Genomic DNA, 19,979 nt, shown 5'->3' with positions numbered 1-19,979 from the left:
TAATGACTAGGAAAGAACTTAAGATTTGCTGAACAAATCTAAAGGTCAAAAGAAGCCACAAGGGAGAGGTGGTGGGCCAGTGGCTCACCAGAGTACTTGAGAGTGGGAGTCACAGTTGTTCTGTTTGATTCCATTTGTTATCAGTCTCTGGCGGGAGAGAGACAGAACTGTGCTTCCCAGATCCAAACCCTGTACTGTTCAAATGTAGCCAGAGATGCTTGGTTGAGTCCATGGGAGAGGCTGCATGGCCCCATGACATCACATTTAGTTACAAAATAAAGTGCTCATTACTGCCTCCAGGTCTTAGATTTTGAAATATGTAAAACTGAAAAGAAAATGGTGAGCACAACGCAGAGATTATACTTAGCTTCCCAGTCAGCTCCTTGAGGGCAGGACCCATGTTTTATTTGCATTTATAATCCCAGCCATCCCCAGGGCTCTGTGTCAGGCTCTCAGTCAATAACAGTGGTATCAAGGGGCTTGCAGCACCTTGCAGGGAAGTCTTTTAACAGCTTTCTAAACTTGGTGGGTCATCTTCAGAGTGACAACCCTTGCTTTTGAAATCGCAGAAATGAACTGTTTCTCTAATTGTGTAACAGAATTTTAATATCAGCATCCATCAGGCGAATCGAAAGAAATCTATAAAGGTGCTCAGTGTTTGTTTGAAAGAATAATAAGAGAAACTATTTTAAAAATGAAAAGAAATTGATTCTTGGATAATTCTGCAAAAATATGAGGATAAAATGGGTTATTTGCAATGAATGACTGCTCAGGGGGAATTGAATAATCCCCAACCACTGCATCTCTGCAAAGGGCACAGGCTGAGGCTGGGAGGAGCAACCACTGCTTCAGAGGCTGCGTGGAAAGCCTCGGGAAGTGGAAGGGCCTTTGTGGTGCCCCCCCTCCCCCGCACAAGGGGGAAGGTTCAGAGTGGACTTCTCCATCCTGGGGTGCTGAAATGCCATCCTGGGCCTTATGCTCTCACCAACTGAAAATGGGGCATTAGTAATGAAAACAGTATCCGAAAAATCCTCTGCATTGATTCGTTAACCACCAGCTATTATTTCTCACCAGTCATGAGGTGCTAAATGGTTATTCTTTCCACCTTCCTATTTCAGGAAACAAGGCACACAATGGCTTAGAGATTTCTCAGAAATCATGCCTTAAATTGGCAGAACCCTGAATGGACAGAATCCCCACTCTGTGTTTAACTGAGGTGAGAGAGTTTTCAGGCTCTGGAGGGGCAGCCTCTGCAGGGCATTTCAAGCTCTCTAGAGGCCAAAGCAATGAAAAGATTTTGAATGATCCGTTATCCCTCCCAGGCCCTGCAATATGTAATTCAAAATAAGAACAATTCTAAACTGTAAAATAAGAGGATGCCCAACATGTTTCTGACTTTTCCTATAATGAGTCTCAATAAATTTTGAAATATCAAATAACAGATTCTTTAGTGAAAAAAAAACACCACCAGAACTTTCTGGTAGCTCTACTTGCAGGTTCTTTAGGATTGCCAGGCCTGTGCTTAGAGAGGAAGTCCAGCACCACCTTCTCTTCTGACTCAGGGTTGGATTGTGATTCCTTTGGTGTATTTATTATGATTCTCTTGGTATAACCAAGCTTTGGCCCCAAGCATCCTGGGACTAATTTCAGCACATGTTTCCCGAGCATAGACTCTATCTAAAGCACCTTGATGGGTGCTGGGGAATGAAGGTGACTGAGGCAGTCACCCTGTGGTCCAGGAGGGCTGAAAAGAGGATTGCACATGCCTACACCGAAGTGTGGAAGTGTCTGGAGATAGAGCAGTTCTGCTTTGAGAATGGGCAAAGCCTTTATGTAGAGAACGACATTTGAGCAAAGCTGTGAGAATGTGTAGGTTGGAGCTGGAGTGGAGAGCGCATCAGGGATAGAAATATAGAGGGAAGGAAAGTGTCAGCTGCATTCAGTAACAGCGTGTGGTCGAACTTCTAGGCTCGTTATATGTTCTCTGTGTTTGTTTCTGGGCTTTCATGAAGGCTGTTCCCTCTGCCTGGAATATCTTTTTCCCATATTTCCATCCATTTAACCACATTGTTTAGGTCTCAGCTTTAAGGTGAAGGACCTCTCTGGCCCTCAGACGGGGTTAGTTCTTCTACAAGTGTCCCCTGAGGTCTATACTTCCTCTCTCCTAAAATCGTCTCTCATGAGTTAGCTTTATGTTTGTCTTTCTCACTCACTTTGCCTGCTCTAGGAGGGTGCGATTCTCTGACTCTCCAGGCATCATCCCAACACCCAGCACATGGCAAGTGTTCAGTAAATGCCCATTAAATGGGTGGTGAATGAATGAATGAATGGATGGATGGATGAGTACTTCTAGAGGAAAAATAAGAGCAAGAGCTAGAAATACCATTTCAAGAAAGCTATGTAAAGCCATAAATAACTGAAAAAAAAAAGTTTAGAAGACCTATCAGTTTTGGAAGGCAAGTTCTTGGTTAATTTGTCTGAAATTTCAAGAGCCTCCAGTGCCTGAGAAAAGTGGCTTTTCAGCTTGTTCTGCTTCAAGTGGAATCCATTATTGAAGAACTACTCGCTTCAAAGGTTCAATATCTTTGCATCAAAAGCATACCTAATCTACCTGAATTTATTATTACCATTTTAAAAATGAAAACACTCGGCCAGCAACTATACTCACCCTTTCCATCTATCTTATAGAGATAGCTGGGAGATGAATCTGTCCTATAAAAAATGAGGCAAAACAGACAAACAAAAATACGCAAAACCAATTGCATCTATTAAGCTGAATACTGAGGAAAAGCTTTAATCATCCCTAACCTCTCCAAGTGTTACCTCTCCAAGTGTAAAACCCAGGCGGCCGGTCCAGTAACTCGAGACGGTTAAGGGTGCACCTCCCCTCTCAGTGCTCCTCACTGGATTGCCTGTTTCTGAGCTGCTCTGATATGATGGATGTATCTGTCTCCATAGTGAAGTGATTAATAGGCATCTGTGTAAAGCGGACTCAGTGACCACAAAGACAACAAAGCTTCTCTGTGTCCTTCTGAGAAATATGCAAAGGCAGAAAGGAGGATGGACATTTCCTCTGTCGCTGAGCCAGAGCGGGTTTGCATTGGGTCTGAGAGCTAAGAAAGATGGCAAAACACCAAGAAAAGCCCCAGAGTAGGATCCCCTAAAAATAGACTCTTGATTCTGCTTTATAGTAAGACAAGCCTGCAATTTCCTTGAAATCCTCATAACAGCTTCGGTGAATGGAATCTAACAACCCGATTTTTCTTGTTTGAAAATCTTACTGCAACGAAATGCCAGGCTTACCGTCCGGCAAAGCACTATGAATGAAGGAACCGTTCACGAGCCAAGCATCGCCTCTTCTAACCACACGGGGCTGGCCAAAATCCTTGTTAAGAAGAGAAGAAAACACATAGGAGAGAAACCCTAACTGGGGGACAATTTATCCTTAAAGCCACACCCCAGCCAATTGAGATGACCACACTGAAAGTGAAATGGGAGCTCTCTGCGGTTATCTTGGCAGGAAGCAGCTTTCTTCTTGTTTTACAGCATAATGTAGACCAGATGGTTTAGGAATAAATGGAAGCACCAGCAGCCATGGAAATGGGCTTTATAACTCAAACTTTCCTTTTCCTTTTATTATTAATATATTTTTTTCTGGCAGGCTTAAGATTAGATACTGGGAAAGACCACAGTCTTGAAACTGTATAAAGTTAATGACTGAACATGCCAAATGGAAGCAACTTCCTGGGTATTTAATATCCTCAGCTTCAAGGCTATTTTAAAACTTCCATATTGAAATAATGCTTACTGTGGTCGACTGCGGATGGACTCACTTCCATTTCTACCACCCCTGAAATTGATCCACTTTTTTGTTGGGGTGCCATCATAGGAGCAAGACAAGGAGGGAGAATGAGCATGGAACTCATTCAGTTTCATATGTATAGAGAGGAGAATCTGCTTAATTTTTTCCCTCTTGGCCAACTGATCATGGTTCGGCTCTGCTCCCCTGGTCTAGACTTGGCACCACCAGTGGGTGCAGCATCCAGAACATGGATTGATGTCTACATTGAGAGTCAGGATAAGATAGTTTTTGTAAGTGCCTGCCCTGGATTATTGGTCTGCAGTTCCAAGAGTTAAAACTGTTACTGTGGGTGGTGCAATGGTGGCTCAGTGACAGAATTCTCACCTGCCATGCCAGAGACCCAGGTTTGGTTTCCCAAGACTGCCCATGCAAAAAACAACAACAATAGCAAAAACCTGTTACTGCCCTTGTAAAGATATCAGTTATTTCAGATAGGTAAAGTTTTAGCAGAATTTGCATGATTTGTTTTCATTCCTTCTGAGGTTTTCATTCTAAGTAAGACTGGAAACTCAACATTTAAATGCTTTCAGAAACCAGACAAAGCATTTCTAGTTTCCAATTTCCTGGTCTCATCCCCTTCCTTTACCCTTTCATGAGGCAACAAAGCTACAAAATGGAAGTAGATCTTATAAAATTGTGAAATTCAGGTGAGTCTTTGTTTAGATTATTTGCAGTGCTTTGATTTTTTCCCTGCAAAAGCAAGAAGAAAAAACAAACATGAGGAAGCAGGTCAGTTTGGGTACTCTTAAAGCTGACAATTTAAGCTTGTTAGAAACAGAGTCCTTGGGATCTGGGTTAGAAATGAGGTGGGTGTTATTGTACATAAATGTTGAGGTCATAAAGACTTGAGTTTCAGTCTTGGCTCTACAGCTAACGAGCTGTGTGACCTTGCACAGGTCACTCTTTCACTCTCAGTTCCAATAGTGCCAGCCATGAGATGAATGAGGATGGAAGGATTAAATAAACGAATGTATGTAAAGCACATGGCATTGTGCAGGACACATGATTTATAACTCAATTAATAAGGTAAGGGGAGTACTTCTAGAGTTCCTGACAAGTTACTTGTCTTGGACAAGGTCTGAGATAGACTCATACAACACTTTGGTACTGTTCAATTGTGTTAGCCAAGAGTGGAAAAATAAGAACTTAAAAATATGTAACAATCCTTAAATAAGATAATCAATTAGCAGCTTGTATAGCGTCTGAAGTCAGTACTCTTTGGTCCTGCCCAGACCTTCTGAATCAGTCTCTGAGGTTGTGGTTCAGAAATTTATGTCTTAACAAAGGCTCAAGATAATTCTTATGCTCACTAAAGTTTGAGAAGCACTACCCTAAATGACATGACTAATAGACAAGAAAACAAACCTGGCTGATTTGCTTTAAAGTCTAACTTCAGACACCACTGAGGTAGTGTACAGCCAGACATTCAAAGTAATTCATAAAGCAAAGGATAAATAAATGCAGGCTTTCCTGGTATTCAAAGTATGAGTCTTTAGTGGCTCTCATTTATGAAATAATTTTTCACTATGGATAATCCACTATTTGACAAAGAACATAAAATTGATGTTATTTCATTGGAAAGACAAACAATCAAAGAAATCCCTAACATGTTCCCTTGGTGTCTGGAAAACATATGAGGTACGGCCCGAGATATGTCACCCTCCCTGTGACAAAATCAACATGATCTGCTAGAGCCCAGAGCTGCTGGGAAAATGCCTTTGATCTCTTTATTTGCCCTGGCATGTGAGAGGGAATTTCTGATGCTTCCCATGATTCTTCATTTCTGTCACCATGGCCATCAGGCTAGTCACCACTGTTTGGTACTGCAGAGCCCAGATAAGTCCTAGATTGGTCAGCCCAGTGGAACAGGGTCCCACACAGACAGTGTGCCATTGAATAGAGGAGCCCCTTCAAGGGTCTCCATCTAACTTTCCCTAGAAATCAACTCCTGTTCACTTAAACTCAACTCATATTCATCTAGCCACATCTGAGAGTTGTTCTTTCAGCCCCAAACCTCTGCATGACCAGACAAGAGAACGAGAAACTCAGGGAGACTTTCCTTTTCCTTTCTGGATTGAAGAAGAAATTTGAACTCATACTTCATTCTCCAAATTAAGGTCCTGCTTTTTAATAATAAAAATGCCTAGCACAACAGGGCACTCAGTGGAGCCTGGTGCTTTACGGATCTGCTGAGTTGAACTGAATCTGCAAATCCATAGAATTGCATAAGACATTTTAAGTTACATTAAATTTCTGCTGTGCGCTTTTAAATCATGGAGTGCAAGACCCATCAGCACTTAGGCTATATTTATTGCCTTAACAAATGTCAGATGATTGTGTCCAGTGTTCTCTATTTTATTTATGAACAACAAGAGGCGGTAGGACTAGGAATGACATGCTTTAATATGGCCAAAAGGTTAGGCATTATGCAGTTTGCTGCCCTATAAATTTCTTAACACCATCTTCCCTCCTAATAAAGCATTGTCAGTGGTTGACTATTCCAAACTTCCATTATTTCTGTACTGTTCATAATGACTGCTGCTGACTTCGGTGAAGAAATGTAATTTCAGATACATGTTTGAAAAGGAATGCATCCTTTTAAACATATGAAATGTAAAAATAATTGGAGTGGGAAAATTCCCATTACCCATTTATGAATCTCTTTTCAAAGATAGTTCTCAGGCTGCAGACTTACAAGAGCTTCAGAAATAATAATTAAGGATGACAAACCTTCACATTGCCCGAAATTGGCTTTCTGACTTCGATTAAGATCCCATCTACTATGCACCCGATGTATTTGACTATATCCAACTACATTTCACTCGTTTAATTTGGGGGGTTTCTAGGATTAAAGGCACTAGAGATTTTATATATGATCAGATTCCTGTGGAGCTTTTCATACCTTCAGAACAGCCAAAATGCTTTGCAGGAGTTTACCTATTACTCACACAACCTGTATCTCTGTGGGACCAGAGTACATACAGCTTTTTTTGTTCTTTCTTTCTTTCTGTGGTAATGGCAGGCATTACGTATTCTGGGCATTTCCTACAGCATTCAAGGCCATTCTCATGCCTAATGTCAAGAAAAGGAACTCTATCCTGAGAAAATTCCCTGGTCTCTACTATTTACTTATTTGTGAAGAAAAACTCATAAAAAGTTTCTTTTTTTTTGACTCTATGAAACTAGACTATCAGAAAGAATTTTTGAGGCCAAGTTAATATTTTCTCCCATTATCACACTTGATCCAAAATAAAAATCAACTCCACAATTTTATTGTTAGGCAAAACAAAATTTAGATGAACATGGTGCAGCTGAATCCATTAAAGAGTAAAATTTTCATGACACTAGATGTTCTGTTAATAAGATCATGCCTCAGATAGTCTCTGTAGTCTTTGAAGGCTCCATTAAGCTGTCAGAAAACTTTGTCATTGTGTGTGTTTTTGAGCAAAAGATGGGAGAGAATGGAAAAAAAAAAGAGAGAGAAGGACAAGGGTGGGGGATAAAGTGAATTCATCTCAAGGATGATATAACTTGAAAATACAGACTAAAGGTAACCAGCATCTTGAGATGGTGAATTGATTTTTTTAATACCCTAAGGTTTAAGTTAACGAGTTTTAAAGAAAACTTTTATGTCTCTATGATGATCACAATTTTTTTTTTTTTTTTGAGAAAATGATGTTAGGTGAAAACTAGATATTCAGTTGGTTTCTCCAGAAAAGAGAAATCAAATATTGGTTGGTGTGCAGATTCAGGCAAGCAGGCAGATGAGACTGCTTTCTACATGGCTGACATTTAACTTTTTTTTCTTTCTACCCTTTCCACAATAATCTCATCAAAACCTTAGATAAATTCAGCAGGTTGTCAAGAGGGTAAAAATTAATTAGATCAAATCTACATCTATGCCTGAACTGCTGAAAGAGCAATTACAGCATCCACCCGGCCATCTCAATCCTCACCTCTCTTCCCCAACTCACACTCACACGTGAAAACCTCCACATCATCTATTTTAGAGCCCTAGCACCTGACCTTCTCACAGCACCATTTTCTTCCATTCTTCAAAGAAAAGCCAGAGACTACAAATAGATTCCTTTTCTGGTAGGTGACTAAGAAATATTAATATCATACAAATAAATGTTGGCACCCTGGATTAAACTCACATTTCTCTTTCTGTCTCCCCTAATTATAAAATCTATTCTTGATGAAAAGTCTGGCATATGCCATGCATGCCGGTGTTTTAATGAAAGTGACAAGAGAAGCCCAAGTTTGGAGTTTAGCCTGCCCCAGGGCTTCACCTTGGTAGAACTCTTAGATGGGCAAGGAGTACCTACTAGGAAAATGTCAGCGATGTGTAGCAATAGATACTTTAGATTTGAAATTGATGCAAAATTCCATTTTCAAAATCTATTGCATATATGTAATCAATAGCTTAATCCAATTGAACAATTTCTCTTTCTGTCTCTATCTGATCTTTCCCTTTCTAGTAGCCACTACCTTGAAATCCTCTACTGCCAATCGCCTAAAGCCAATTCTCCTTAGCACAGCATTTAAGGTTGCAGGCTACCTTTTCAACGCCAGTTTGCATTCTGACCTGCCAGGTACTTGATCACTTGAGTCACAGCACACTACCTGCCTCAATGAACTTTTGTAGTTTTGTTTCTTGGTCATGGTGTTTATTCATTTACTCCCCCCACTTCCCCTGAAATCCAACTTCCAAGGCTCTGTGAGGCTTTCCCCTAGCCACCTATTTGACATTAGTTGTACCTCCCTCAGCAATCTGCCCACACCTCCCCACACTGCTTATTTTACTCTCCAACTTCACTCTGCCCCACCAGCTAGCTTAGAGGCTCCCTGTATTTACCTCCCACTAAACTGTAACTGCAACCCCACTGAAAAGTTTGCTGATAACTTTTTTAGTAAATATCTAAGAAGATCTAGTCTTCAGGCTACATCTGTCCTTTAATTCTTGCAAGATTTATAATAACCATCAAAGAGACTTAAACTTCATTCTGTGAAAAATATTTTTATCATATTTAATCTCAGACAATGGCCCATTCTCAACTTTAAAAGATAAAAAGTTTATTAAAGTAATAAAAATATATTAAATATATTTATGTAGCAGATATTGCATAACTTAGAAATTTTAAAAATGCTAATGGACTATATTTAAGGACCTGTATATTATTTTTCATTATCAGCAACGACAGTGGCTTATAAAACAAAAATTTTTTTAATGAATTTTTTGGATTTTGTTCTTCTAAACCTCAAAAACAGTAGTATTCCTGGAGCCTGTTCCATGCCAAAAAACAAACAAACAAACTAATAAATGCACTCTTGGAACTATAACCAATTTCTCATCTCATTGTACTCTTCACCTCTGACCATGCATGTTTTTACCTGACAAATTAGTTTTCTATTATTATGAGTAACGTCAGAACCTCTTTTCTTTCCCACAATAGCATGACTCCGCACAAAATACTCCCTTTTCTGAATTCTGCCTCAAAGTGTTGCTCTACCAGTGCATATAAAGATGCCTGTGATACTACTAATTTTACTAATAAAAGCCATACTTTGGGCTTATTTTTTTGAAGTAAAATTTAAACTGTTCAAAAAGGCCCAAGTTTGCCAACATTTCCACAAAAACTTAAAATATGAATCCTGTATGAAACAGCCCCTCACCTTCCTTCTCGTCTTTGTCAAGTGATATATTACTGCTGTAATATAGGTGCTGAAGAAAAGGACCAAAGAAAAAGATAGAAAACCTGTTTCAGAGTGGTATTTAAAAAAGTATCCTTGATGTGTTTAGCCAAGCTGTCTCTAGTTATCTACTATCTTCCCTGCACACACACTCATACCTTTTTCTGAGATCCACTGTGTATCGTTTCACCCTGTTCGTGAAAACAATGATGATTGCAAAGGGTTTTTGATGTGTTTTCACGTCTACATGTGCTTCATCTGTCTGGCAGTTTGCTATTTCTTAGACAGGAACTAGGGCTATTTCTAGTATAGTCTTTAATTCCTGATTAGCATGCAATAATATGCTGCTGTGCCAGTAATAAATTTTGCTTGAGATGTCTCAGAAGACATTTCTGTTATGGTAATATTACTGGAGAAATGGTAGAGAAAATTCACCTCATTTAGGAACCAGAGGAGACTCACTTCCTTGTCATCAGAAATAATTTTCTCTTTACATAAAATCATCTACATGTAACTTGATCAGAGTCAAGAATTATGTTCCCCAGTAGGAGAACCAAGATGCTTTGAAAGTCCCAAGTCCATTAGATTTGAAGCATCGAAGGGTGTTAAAACGCAACAGTAATCAGGAACAGACTCTATTATCAACTAAACTTATCTAAAATTGGATTTCTGGGTCTTTTTCTCAATAAAAGAAACATAGCTCTATGAGTTTGGGATACAAAATAGGTAAAGTTTGAATGGGATAAAAGAAAGGCCAGGGAGGTTCTCTGTTGTGCAAGAGCCCTCTTATGGATATGGCAAAAATAGACAGGCGGCACAAGTGCTGAAGGTAAGCTTTCCTTAGCCACACTTTTAGATAATAAACAGCTGCAATCTACACTTGGGTGCTCACTGCTGATGTGGAGAAAAAAACTCGCCAGATGCTTCATAATCCTAGAATGACTAATTTCTTTTTGGTCCAAATCCATTTTACCCTAAATTCCTACTTGACCAAATTTCCTGTCCCCAATCATAAAGTTCCATAGTTGGAAGAGAAATCAGAAGAAGAGCAGTAGGTTGTCTAATTGCAATACTGGAGGAATGCATTTATTCACAGATTTGCAGTGCCTAGCCAACAGAGAGCATGGTGGTTATTAAATCTCGTTCTTCCAGATGCCCTAAGCAAAGTTCTTCTCAGTAGTTTAATTCCCTACTGGGCTCCTTTAATTGCACCCAAGTCAGAGTTATGCAAACTTTAGTCATTCAACTACCACGTCTACATTTTAGCTATTTCATTGTGTCTCCCCTACCAATTATTTACTTAATATTTTTATATCCTTATACCTCTTGCAAGAATATTTGTGTACTATTTTATGGAAATTATCTTTAAAATTCATTTCAAATAGAAACTTTGAATCACTTCCATAATTGGAAGAAAGTATCACTCTTCACAGCTAGAAAGTAACCATAAAAATAAAATTAACCAAAAACAAAACAAGATTCTGCAGCAAGGCAAAACCTTCAGTATAAAGCTTGCTCTTTCTTTGTCAAAAAAGGAAGAGCAGCAAGTTGAGGGAGTTATTAATGACCAAGTTTCAAACCGAGACTATTTTCTTGGCATAACCCAGAAGACTGAAAGAGAAATGAAAAGGGCGTAACATTCCACTGTAAGTTTCAATATTATTAAAGGCCACACTGTCCCCGAACCACCAAAATAATCCTGCGTAAGGTGGTACATGTCCCATTTGGTGGCAAAACTGCTGTAGGCTGCAATAGATTTATGGCACCAATGAATGACTGTAAAGAGGATTGTTGATAAACTCTGCGATTCATAAATTCCTTTCAGAATTGTTATGAAATATGGATGATCTAATCATCACCCTTTGTAGGCTTTATGAATCTTACTGGACTATTGTTTTCCAAACTAAAAGCTGCTCTTATAAATAAATAGCTCGTACACAGATGAAAATATATTCCAATATTTACCGTACTTTACTTTTTACTGTTATTCATTTGACCTCTAATTTAAATTTTCTACATTTTTTTCCTTGTCTGCAATGAGTGTGTCTTCTTGACTAAATGTAATAATGTGTTACTATCTCACTTTAAAGAGTTCCCCAAATATATAAACAGTTATGTATAAACAATTATATATAAACAATTTTGGCATTTCCAACCAAATGGGGACCTTTCTGAGGAAGGAATCTTTCAATATATTGACTATTTTGTGTCTTTTCTGAGAGCTCACAAGAACTCTGTAAAATGGGTTCTGCATTAAGTTATTTTCTTATGTTCGCGATTGAGTCTTGTGATCTAATGGTAGCAGTCAGCTTTTATATTTTATATTTATGCTACACAGCTCTTTTGGCAGAATCTGACCAGGGCTGATTTCCTCACATATCTTGCAGTCTTCTTGGAAATTAGCTTTCACAGCATTGTTACTTTTCGAAAGAAACAAGAGGCACAAGTGTGGCCTTAGTTAGCTTAACCTAAAAAAAAGAAAAGTGCTTATTTCGCTGTGGAGCAAGGGAGGAGGGGGAGATGGGCAACAAGCCAGATCTAAACATAAACAGGATTTTCTTTCTTATTCATATGTAATTTAAGCCCCTTTGCAACTACCCATTACCACCTCAATAACTGTAAGACAAATAAATAATATATGTATTTTAAAATGTGGCAAAACCAACAAAGAAGTAGCCAGGGCTGCATCTAATTTATCAACTTGGTGATTAAAGGACTGGCCCGAGAGGCTCCAGACATCTAGGGACCAAGAGATACAACAGAGCAGTTGGCAGTGTTTTTACTAATGAATCTGAGGCTTAAAAGATATCAGGCAATTTTAAAGAAAAGCAGCAACGAAAAGAGACATTTAGACAAGGCCAGTAGGGTAATGAAGGGCAAGTTCAGTTACCGAGAGAGAAAATTACTTCATCTGCTGTGATGATGCTTCTGCGTTGTTTGCAGGTCTCTGCTCACACTTTGTTAGTATGACTACATCTAATGTAGCATCCTAACTCTACTCACAGTATGGAGGGAAAAGCCTTGGAACATTCCACCAAGGGGCAGAGGGCTTGGGTCTATTATTTTGAAAGGGGGAGGCAGAGAACAATGGTAGCCGAAGCGGGGGGGTTAGACTGCAAGGCAAGGAACGGTGCTTTGACAGGATGTGAGGGACGCACAGGATTAAATCAAGACGAAAAAGACACAGCAAGGAAAAGAAAGGAAAGACAAGCAAACATACTCTGGAAATGGGTCCTTGTTTGGAGAGGGGGACGGGCTGGGACAAAGGCTGGGACATGCCCAGAGGTATTCAGCCATCTGCAGAGCAGATCTGTGGGCTCCTTTGTTCACTGGCCTTTTTTTTTTTTTTTTTGCAGTGGTCAAAATAAAAAAGGCAGGAGGCCCTTGCCTCCTCCTCAGCCAGTCAGTGGACACATTTTCTGCTTAGCGGAGAAATGTGAGGTATTTTAGCAACATTTCCAGAGTATATTTAGCTCTGAAAGCTGGGGCACACAAATGTCACATTCCCAGGAGACTAATCAACCCAGGAAAGGAGCACCTGTTGCAGGTCCTCAGAAAATCCATGAAACTCTCGCATCCCAGGAGATGCTGCACACACGGATGTGACATCATCGAGGCACCATGTCAGGGAGTGAAAAGAAGCGAGGGGAATCACAGACTGATTCAAGTTAGGGGACATTGTAATGAGTCAGAAAAGAAACAAGATTTTTCAAGGGATTAATGCAATCACCTAGTCATACCACACAGTGCTTGGCAACACAAAACAGAGGCTGAAAAATAAATCATGAACATTGACAAGGAAATCAATTCATAGCAAAATGGAAATCAAAAATCATAAAAATCATGGCAAAAAAGAACATTAAGCTTCATCCTTATTTCTTTTTGATTTCTGCGTCACAGCTCATTGGCATTGCCCCATCAACGCACATAATCAATTATCAAAAATCAGACTCTGGTTCGACAGGGCAAGGCAAGGAGTTACCAGCACAAGAACAGTGATCATGTTACACACCCATGCAATCAACTCTGCCACCATTGTTTGACGATATGTAGACTGCTTCCAGCTTCGTCAATATTCATAATAAGACCCAAGAGAATGAACCACACCGAATTTTAAAATGATCTGTCAAAGAGTTAATTGGGCTCTCAGATAACCTCCATTCCCTGGGGTTTGTCAAGGATGGGAGAAAATTCACGCCATCCTTATCGGTGGGAGAAGAGAACATTATTGCAATTATTCGGTTGCCATATTTAACGCTTTTCTGGAAAGGCTTTTTTTTCCCTTTCCAGAAAGTCAAATTGGGCACACACAAAGCGATTACACTGAGTTGTCTCTCACAGAGAACACAGTCGAGACCAACCCATCTGAGTTCTGGAGCCACACGTAACAGATAATGCCACCTGCTTGAGGCCACAGCCTGCTGAGACCCCATCACAAACCAGCCAGGGGCTTGGAGGGCTCCCTCCAAACCCATTTGGCTTTTTTTTTTTTTAAAGATTTGGGGCTGGGCATACAAGTAAGAGGAAGTCCAGAAAAATAATAAAATCGATTAAGGGGACATGCTCAAGACCAAGATAAAAGGGGCCAGCTGTTAATTTTTTGGCCTGGCAAGTAGAGCAGCAGATGCACAACCTTCTCAGGACAAGGAACAAAAAGAGGGGATGAAATGTAGTACGAGAGGCTCCTCGGAAGGCCCTTCTGGGAAAGTCACGACAGAATACACGTGCGGAAGATACCAGGGGTGGCGATGCAAGGCCACGGGGCCTTCTCTGCCCTCGAGACTCGAACCCCCGCTTGGATGAAACTCTTGAAAACATATAGAAGTAAACAATTCTGAATTGGGGGAAACAGCTCGGCAACATAACTGGCCTTTTCAGTCTCTGATTTACAAGACTGGTTTTTTTTGGACAAGTGAAGGCCTCTTTAGTTGCAGCTGCAGCTAAAGTAGGATGTGTTACCAGAAGCAGCAAATGGCGAGAAAAGAGATGACATTTCCTGTCTCTAGTTAAGCAAAGAAAGCCAGGGAGAATGTAGGACTGTTCACAGTGCAGGCCCTTTCATGAGGTGCGGCTTCCTCTCCGTTTTAAATGATAGCGATTCTGCTTGATTAAAAAACATATTTTTGTTTTAACCGTTGTCCTCAAAGGGCAATTACAGTATGTCTGAGGACCGTGGATCTATTCAAATTCAGCACCATTCGGGAGTGAGAGACCGCTAACTTTGCCCTGCTATTTCTCAATTCACTGATTAACGGGCCTTTACTTAGATTACAGCTACTTGCCAAAGCCCGCTGTGTGTTCCATTTGCATTCTGGTAGGAAAAGAGGATCCAAAAAAAAAATCACAGAATGAAGCTAAGAGGAGTGGAAAGGATGGCAGGAGCCAGCCTGTCGTTTGGGCCAAGCCATACCTCCTTTGGGTGGAGGAAGCTTAGAGGATGAATTATCTGTTTTGTGTGGTTTCTTCCTCAGGGAGTCATTTCGGATGGAGCCTGGAGACGAGCGATGTGTTTGGGTCTTTTTTGATAAGGTTTCAATCTCAGTGCATCGGGGGTTCCTTGAATGCACCCACGATTCGGCTGGAAGCAGTTACACAGTCCTCCCCGCTTTCCCCCTCCCTGTCCCCCAGAGGAAGAGTCGTTTTCCAAGGCCTTACCCTTTTTGTCTTGGTGATTATGGGAAGACACTGCCCCCAAAGGGTCTGAGCTTTCAGGTGAATCGAGCAGATCCTTCCAGTTCAGCATTCCTCCCCTAGACTCATAACCCTCTTGGACCGCGGAATCTGACGTGGTGGTGCTGGGCAAGAGGGAACTGGAGTGCCCTGTTTTCATCACAAATACAGTTAGGGAAAACATTGCCAGAGAAGCCCACGTTCAGAGGCCAGGAGCAGGGCACCCAGCCGGACCCGAAGATTGGAAGGAGAAGATGGCCTTAGACACAGCAAGGGTGACTTAGCAGGGTGTGTTCAGCAGAAGGATGAAAGACCAGGTGCTAGCGCTGTCATTTGCCGGGCGAGCCTCGGGGAATAACTTAACCTCTCTGGGCCTTGATTTTCCTTGCGTACAAGGGGGGGCTAATGACACCTCCCAGTGTTGTTGGGAGGATAAAATGATAGAATAGCAAAAGCACCTAACAGTGCCTGGCACATACTAAGTGCTCAAATACTATTCTCCTCCTTTGGTGTTCTCATACAGCTCTAAAGGCAGAATATGTCCACTTTGGGGACACTGTGTTTGCGACTGAGGGGGCAGGTTTATAAAAGTGGATGAGTCTCCTTCCCATCACAAACAGTTCAGCTGTCTTGAGCCCTTCTCACGGATGCTCCAGTGTTTCTTATCTTCAGCTGCAACCCAACTTCATAGGCATTTTGTTTTTTTTTTCTGGGAGAAGATAATGCTTTCTAGAGGGGTCTGCTCTCACCTCCTTTTCACTGGAGTGGAAGCCTTAATTGCTATGTGTTGATGTTACTGTGCCTTTTGTGTCTTATTCCGATAAAGTCAGTTTCATTGTTTCATGACCCATCTCACACTTCTGAGAAGCCCCACCCCCTGCCAAGACCTTGTTATCACTGATTGATTTGAAACATACTAGTAAGGGATGGATGTTTGAGATCCAGGCAGCCTACCAGGGGATGACTCTGGAAGAGGAATGGCTACTCTGGGAGTGATGTCAGAAACTCGGGACATCTCCCATGAAAGCATTCCTAAGCTGTCCCTTCATTATTCTGCAAGGCTAAATGCAGATTGTATCGGGGGCTTAGGTCCAAGCTGTCACAATGATTTAAGGGAGCTCTACCATCTCATCTCTGATAGAAATGAAAAGTAACTGCACTGCAATATGGAAGGAGAATCTCTGGCTCATTAAACTAACTTACCTATGGCGACACTGTGCACTCTTTTTTTAAAAAAAGAGATCAGGTCAACTACTGTGAATGTGTAACTGGTGCCTTTGGTAGAAAGTAAGATTCATAATTACACCAAACCGGCTACAGAATCGGGTGTGATTACCATGGATGTGATATATAAAATACTGATGACCTGAAGGACAGGTTATGGACATACATGCACGGCATTCTCCTTTCTAAAAGTGATTATTGAAAGTCGGATTTCCAGAAGACTTAAACATTGCAAATTAAAGGCAATATGAAAAAAATAAAGATAGCTTTTCTTCTTCTCAAGATTTTGCTTCGTAGGAAAAAGCAAACCAAGAGGCTCATCTAAGCCATACATTTTTCTATGGAAACACACCACTTAAATGTTACCACAAAGTTTTGGTAACATTAAAGACGCCCCTCTCCGTGTAGCGCTTGTCTGGCCCCCAAACAGCTTCAAACACCGCTCTGTTGCAAATCCTCTGATTTTTAGCCAGCTGCTGAAAACACATTCATTTAAAACTCAAGGGAAGTACTTGTGGCTAGACTTTTTGTTTTTCTGCTTCTGGGTTTTACAGCTCACCTCAAAATACCGATAAGAGGAGAAGTGGGAAAATTAGCCCGAGAAATGGACGTTCCAAATTTCCTTTACTTCCTTTTGTTTATATTGAGGTCTAAAACATAGTCTGTAGTTTCCACTCCTGGATTCAAGACTGCTCTAATGAAATTTATGGTCAGACTAAAAAACGAATTCAGCACCCAGCATAAGCAAACAATTAGAGTAGCTTTGTAGGCAGTTAGAAAAGGAGACAAAACAAAAAACAAAGCAAATTAAAAAAAGAAAAAAACTCTCCTTCAAGTGGCAAGAATTTCTTTTACCTGAATTGATATGCATTTTGAGCACTTTCAATTTAACTGCATTCAAGGGGCAATTTTATGGTAATGCCTTAAGTATGGTTTAGGGAGAACATTTCTTAATATGGTAATCTAGGGGAAATATATGCCTAAGGGACACATTCTCAGTAGAAAGATTTCCTGGAACATATGCTGCACATACATGGAAAACTCATTGGTAATGGAAAGCTATGGCTATGAGAGGAAATTAATGTGGGCCAGATGGTAGTTAGGTAGGAAAATGTTGTACACAAATGTGAGAAATCAGCCTCTTCTCCCTATCGCAAGTGTTAGTCTAATACCCACCACATCTTGGTTTTCTATATGTAAATCTAGAGAAACCATGCAGCTAATTTACTCAAAGGAAAATAAAAAAGATAGGGCAGCATGAGGCTTGTAATCTTTTAAACTTATGCTTGAGAATAAGGCACACGTCTCAGTGGTAAATCAGTCAGAGAAGGCAATACTTGAGTCTCAAAAATTTTAGAACCACATGTAAAAGTACCAGGAAGCATCAGTCCTTAGTTTGAAACCAATCATCAAAGACGTGTATTATTAGTTCTTCAAGCTTAAAGAAAAATTAAAAGGAAACCACTTGTATTCCTTCTTGTAATCTGATTTTGGAGGCTACATTATTTTTTCATATTTCCTAAGAGAACTTGTAACCAAAACAATGCTACAAAAATAGGCAATCATTTCTGGCTATGGTATTACACGTCAATAGGTTTGGAACCTATAATTTTGTTTCACCGGTCTGGTAAGAAATGTCAAGTTTTAATCAGTGGAGCTTGTTTTATATTATTCTTATACAAAGAAATAGATATATTTAAAAGTTAACTTTAAAATGCATCATATCAGGTGGTGCAATAGTGGCTCAGTGGCAGAATTCTCGCCTGCCACGCTGGAGACCAGGGTTCGATTCCTGGTGCCTGCCCATGCAAAAAAAAAAAACACATTGTATCGTTTCTCTATATCTACAGGTCATCGTGATTCCAGAGGTTAGAAGCTCTTCAAGCTACTCTAACCTATTAACAATGATTGTAGCTCAAATTAGACACAGAAGAAGAGACATGAAATCAATATGAGGGAGGAATAAAGAGGAAAATAATCAGGGTCCAATTCACTAAAAAATGTGTTCTTGCATTTGTAACTGGTATTGCATAGTTCTTGCACATGTAACTTGGCACAGAGATTTTGCTAAGCAGAAAGTTTGCATGGCTTATTGAATTGATCCATTCTCCTGAGTTGGGCAGTACTGGTTATGTGGTTTGCAATACGGTCCTGCACTGAGCTACTGAACTTTTTCCGAACATGCAAGCATGAGGCACTTGACTCTGGGGTTGGCTTCCTAATCAACATCCACACTCATAAAAATAGCAATTTGGTTTTTTCTCTGAGGCTACAAATGCAGCACCTAGTACAGTGCCTGGCACATGGGAGGCACTAAACAAATATTTGCTGGATTAATTAAATCCATTCAAGGTCTACTAACTCCTAAATAAGCACCTCTTGTAATTGCTCATGCAAAGAAGTCTCATATGGTTTTTACAAGTACTATCTGGACCAGCCCTCCTTTTGTTGTTTAATCATGGAACTACTTCATAATAGATAGGTTTAGCCTGAAAAGGATAGGATCACTAGCTGAAGGGAAAATTCCAACTTTTCTTTAGTTTCACATAGAAACTACTGATCAAGAGCTGAGGACAAATGGCCATTCTCCTTTATTTAAAATATTAATTGGAAGAATGAACAAGTTCTGTTCCTTTGTAAAGGAAATAAGAGAAACCCATAGCTTGGAGAGTAAATTTTGTTCATAAAGAACACTACCTGGTTTAATTATGCATTTGAGAAATTAGCTGGGAGTTAAAACTGGCCTTGCTATGATTGATGGATGCTGGGGAGACTGCTGCTTCTATTAGAGTTAAGATTTGAATTTTTCAATATCTGATAAAGACATTCAATTATAGGGAGAGATTACGAAGTATGATATGGGAGAAGAGCAGATGCTAAATGGGTTCTCTTTCTGGAGGGCAGGCCAAGCTAGATGACATTTGCGTCCTGAGCAATTTCTCTTCTAGTCTTTGGTGGTTGTTATTTTGTCCTGAATCACATATCAGAGACTATGGAGGGATTCTGCAGACGCATCTACTCCACATGTCTCACGTGTCAAGTGGTCCAATCGGGAGAAACGGGGACTCACTGTCCATATCTGCACAGCTCCAGTTCATAAATCAGTCTTTAGGACTTTCAAGGAGGCTTCTTCATGTATGCTAAATAAACACAGGGAGTGAGAGCTTGCATAGAGCTTTTAAACGCATTTATAGTCAGTTTGAACTATTTCTTTAGATCCTAAATTCACCTTGCCATTTTTTTCCTTCCTTTTTCTTGCTTTTATTTTCTTTATTTTCCTTCCTCCTTTATTGTCTTATCCCTATAGTCAAAGACCGTCCTGGAACTGTTATGCTAGTACATGAACTATAAAATGTCTGTGTATCAATGAAACTCATAGTCTCCATTATAGTAGAGAAGCTTAAATTTGCCAATACATATGTTTTTCATATTATATTAAAAAAACACATGAATAGCTTACTCTAATAAATATTTGGGGGTATTTTGAGAAATGTAAATGGGTTGGCTACATTTCAATTTTTCCTATAAA

At 40.1% G+C, this 19,979-nt stretch overlaps 1 protein-coding gene and 1 long non-coding RNA gene across 10 annotated transcripts in view; one reads left to right on the top strand and one right to left on the bottom strand.

Moving 5' to 3' along the window:
- The window catches only part of SEMA6A (semaphorin 6A), a 125,367-nt gene that overhangs the window by 7,537 nt on the left and 97,851 nt on the right, over positions 1–19,979 (bottom strand). For 7 of the 9 annotated variants that reach the window (XM_077138887.1, XM_077138885.1, XM_077138891.1 and 4 more), the window contains one exon: positions 15,212–15,376. The exons of the other annotated variants lie outside the window; for them this stretch is intronic. In XM_077138887.1, the coding sequence (XP_076995002.1) occupies positions 15,212–15,376 (165 nt within the window). The remainder of the gene's footprint in view (positions 1–15,211; positions 15,377–19,979) is intronic. 9 annotated transcript variants of the gene reach the window in all.
- The window catches only part of LOC143665461 (uncharacterized), a 58,048-nt gene that overhangs the window by 3,542 nt on the left and 34,527 nt on the right, over positions 1–19,979 (top strand). The window lies entirely within an intron of this gene.

The sequence above is a fragment of the Tamandua tetradactyla genome, chromosome 21 (genome assembly GCF_023851605.1).
Source record: "Tamandua tetradactyla isolate mTamTet1 chromosome 21, mTamTet1.pri, whole genome shotgun sequence".
In the NCBI taxonomy this organism is placed as follows: Eukaryota; Metazoa; Chordata; class Mammalia; order Pilosa; family Myrmecophagidae; genus Tamandua; species Tamandua tetradactyla.
The sequence above is the reverse complement of the archived record's forward strand: the minus strand, read 5'-3'. Positions and strand labels throughout refer to the sequence as shown.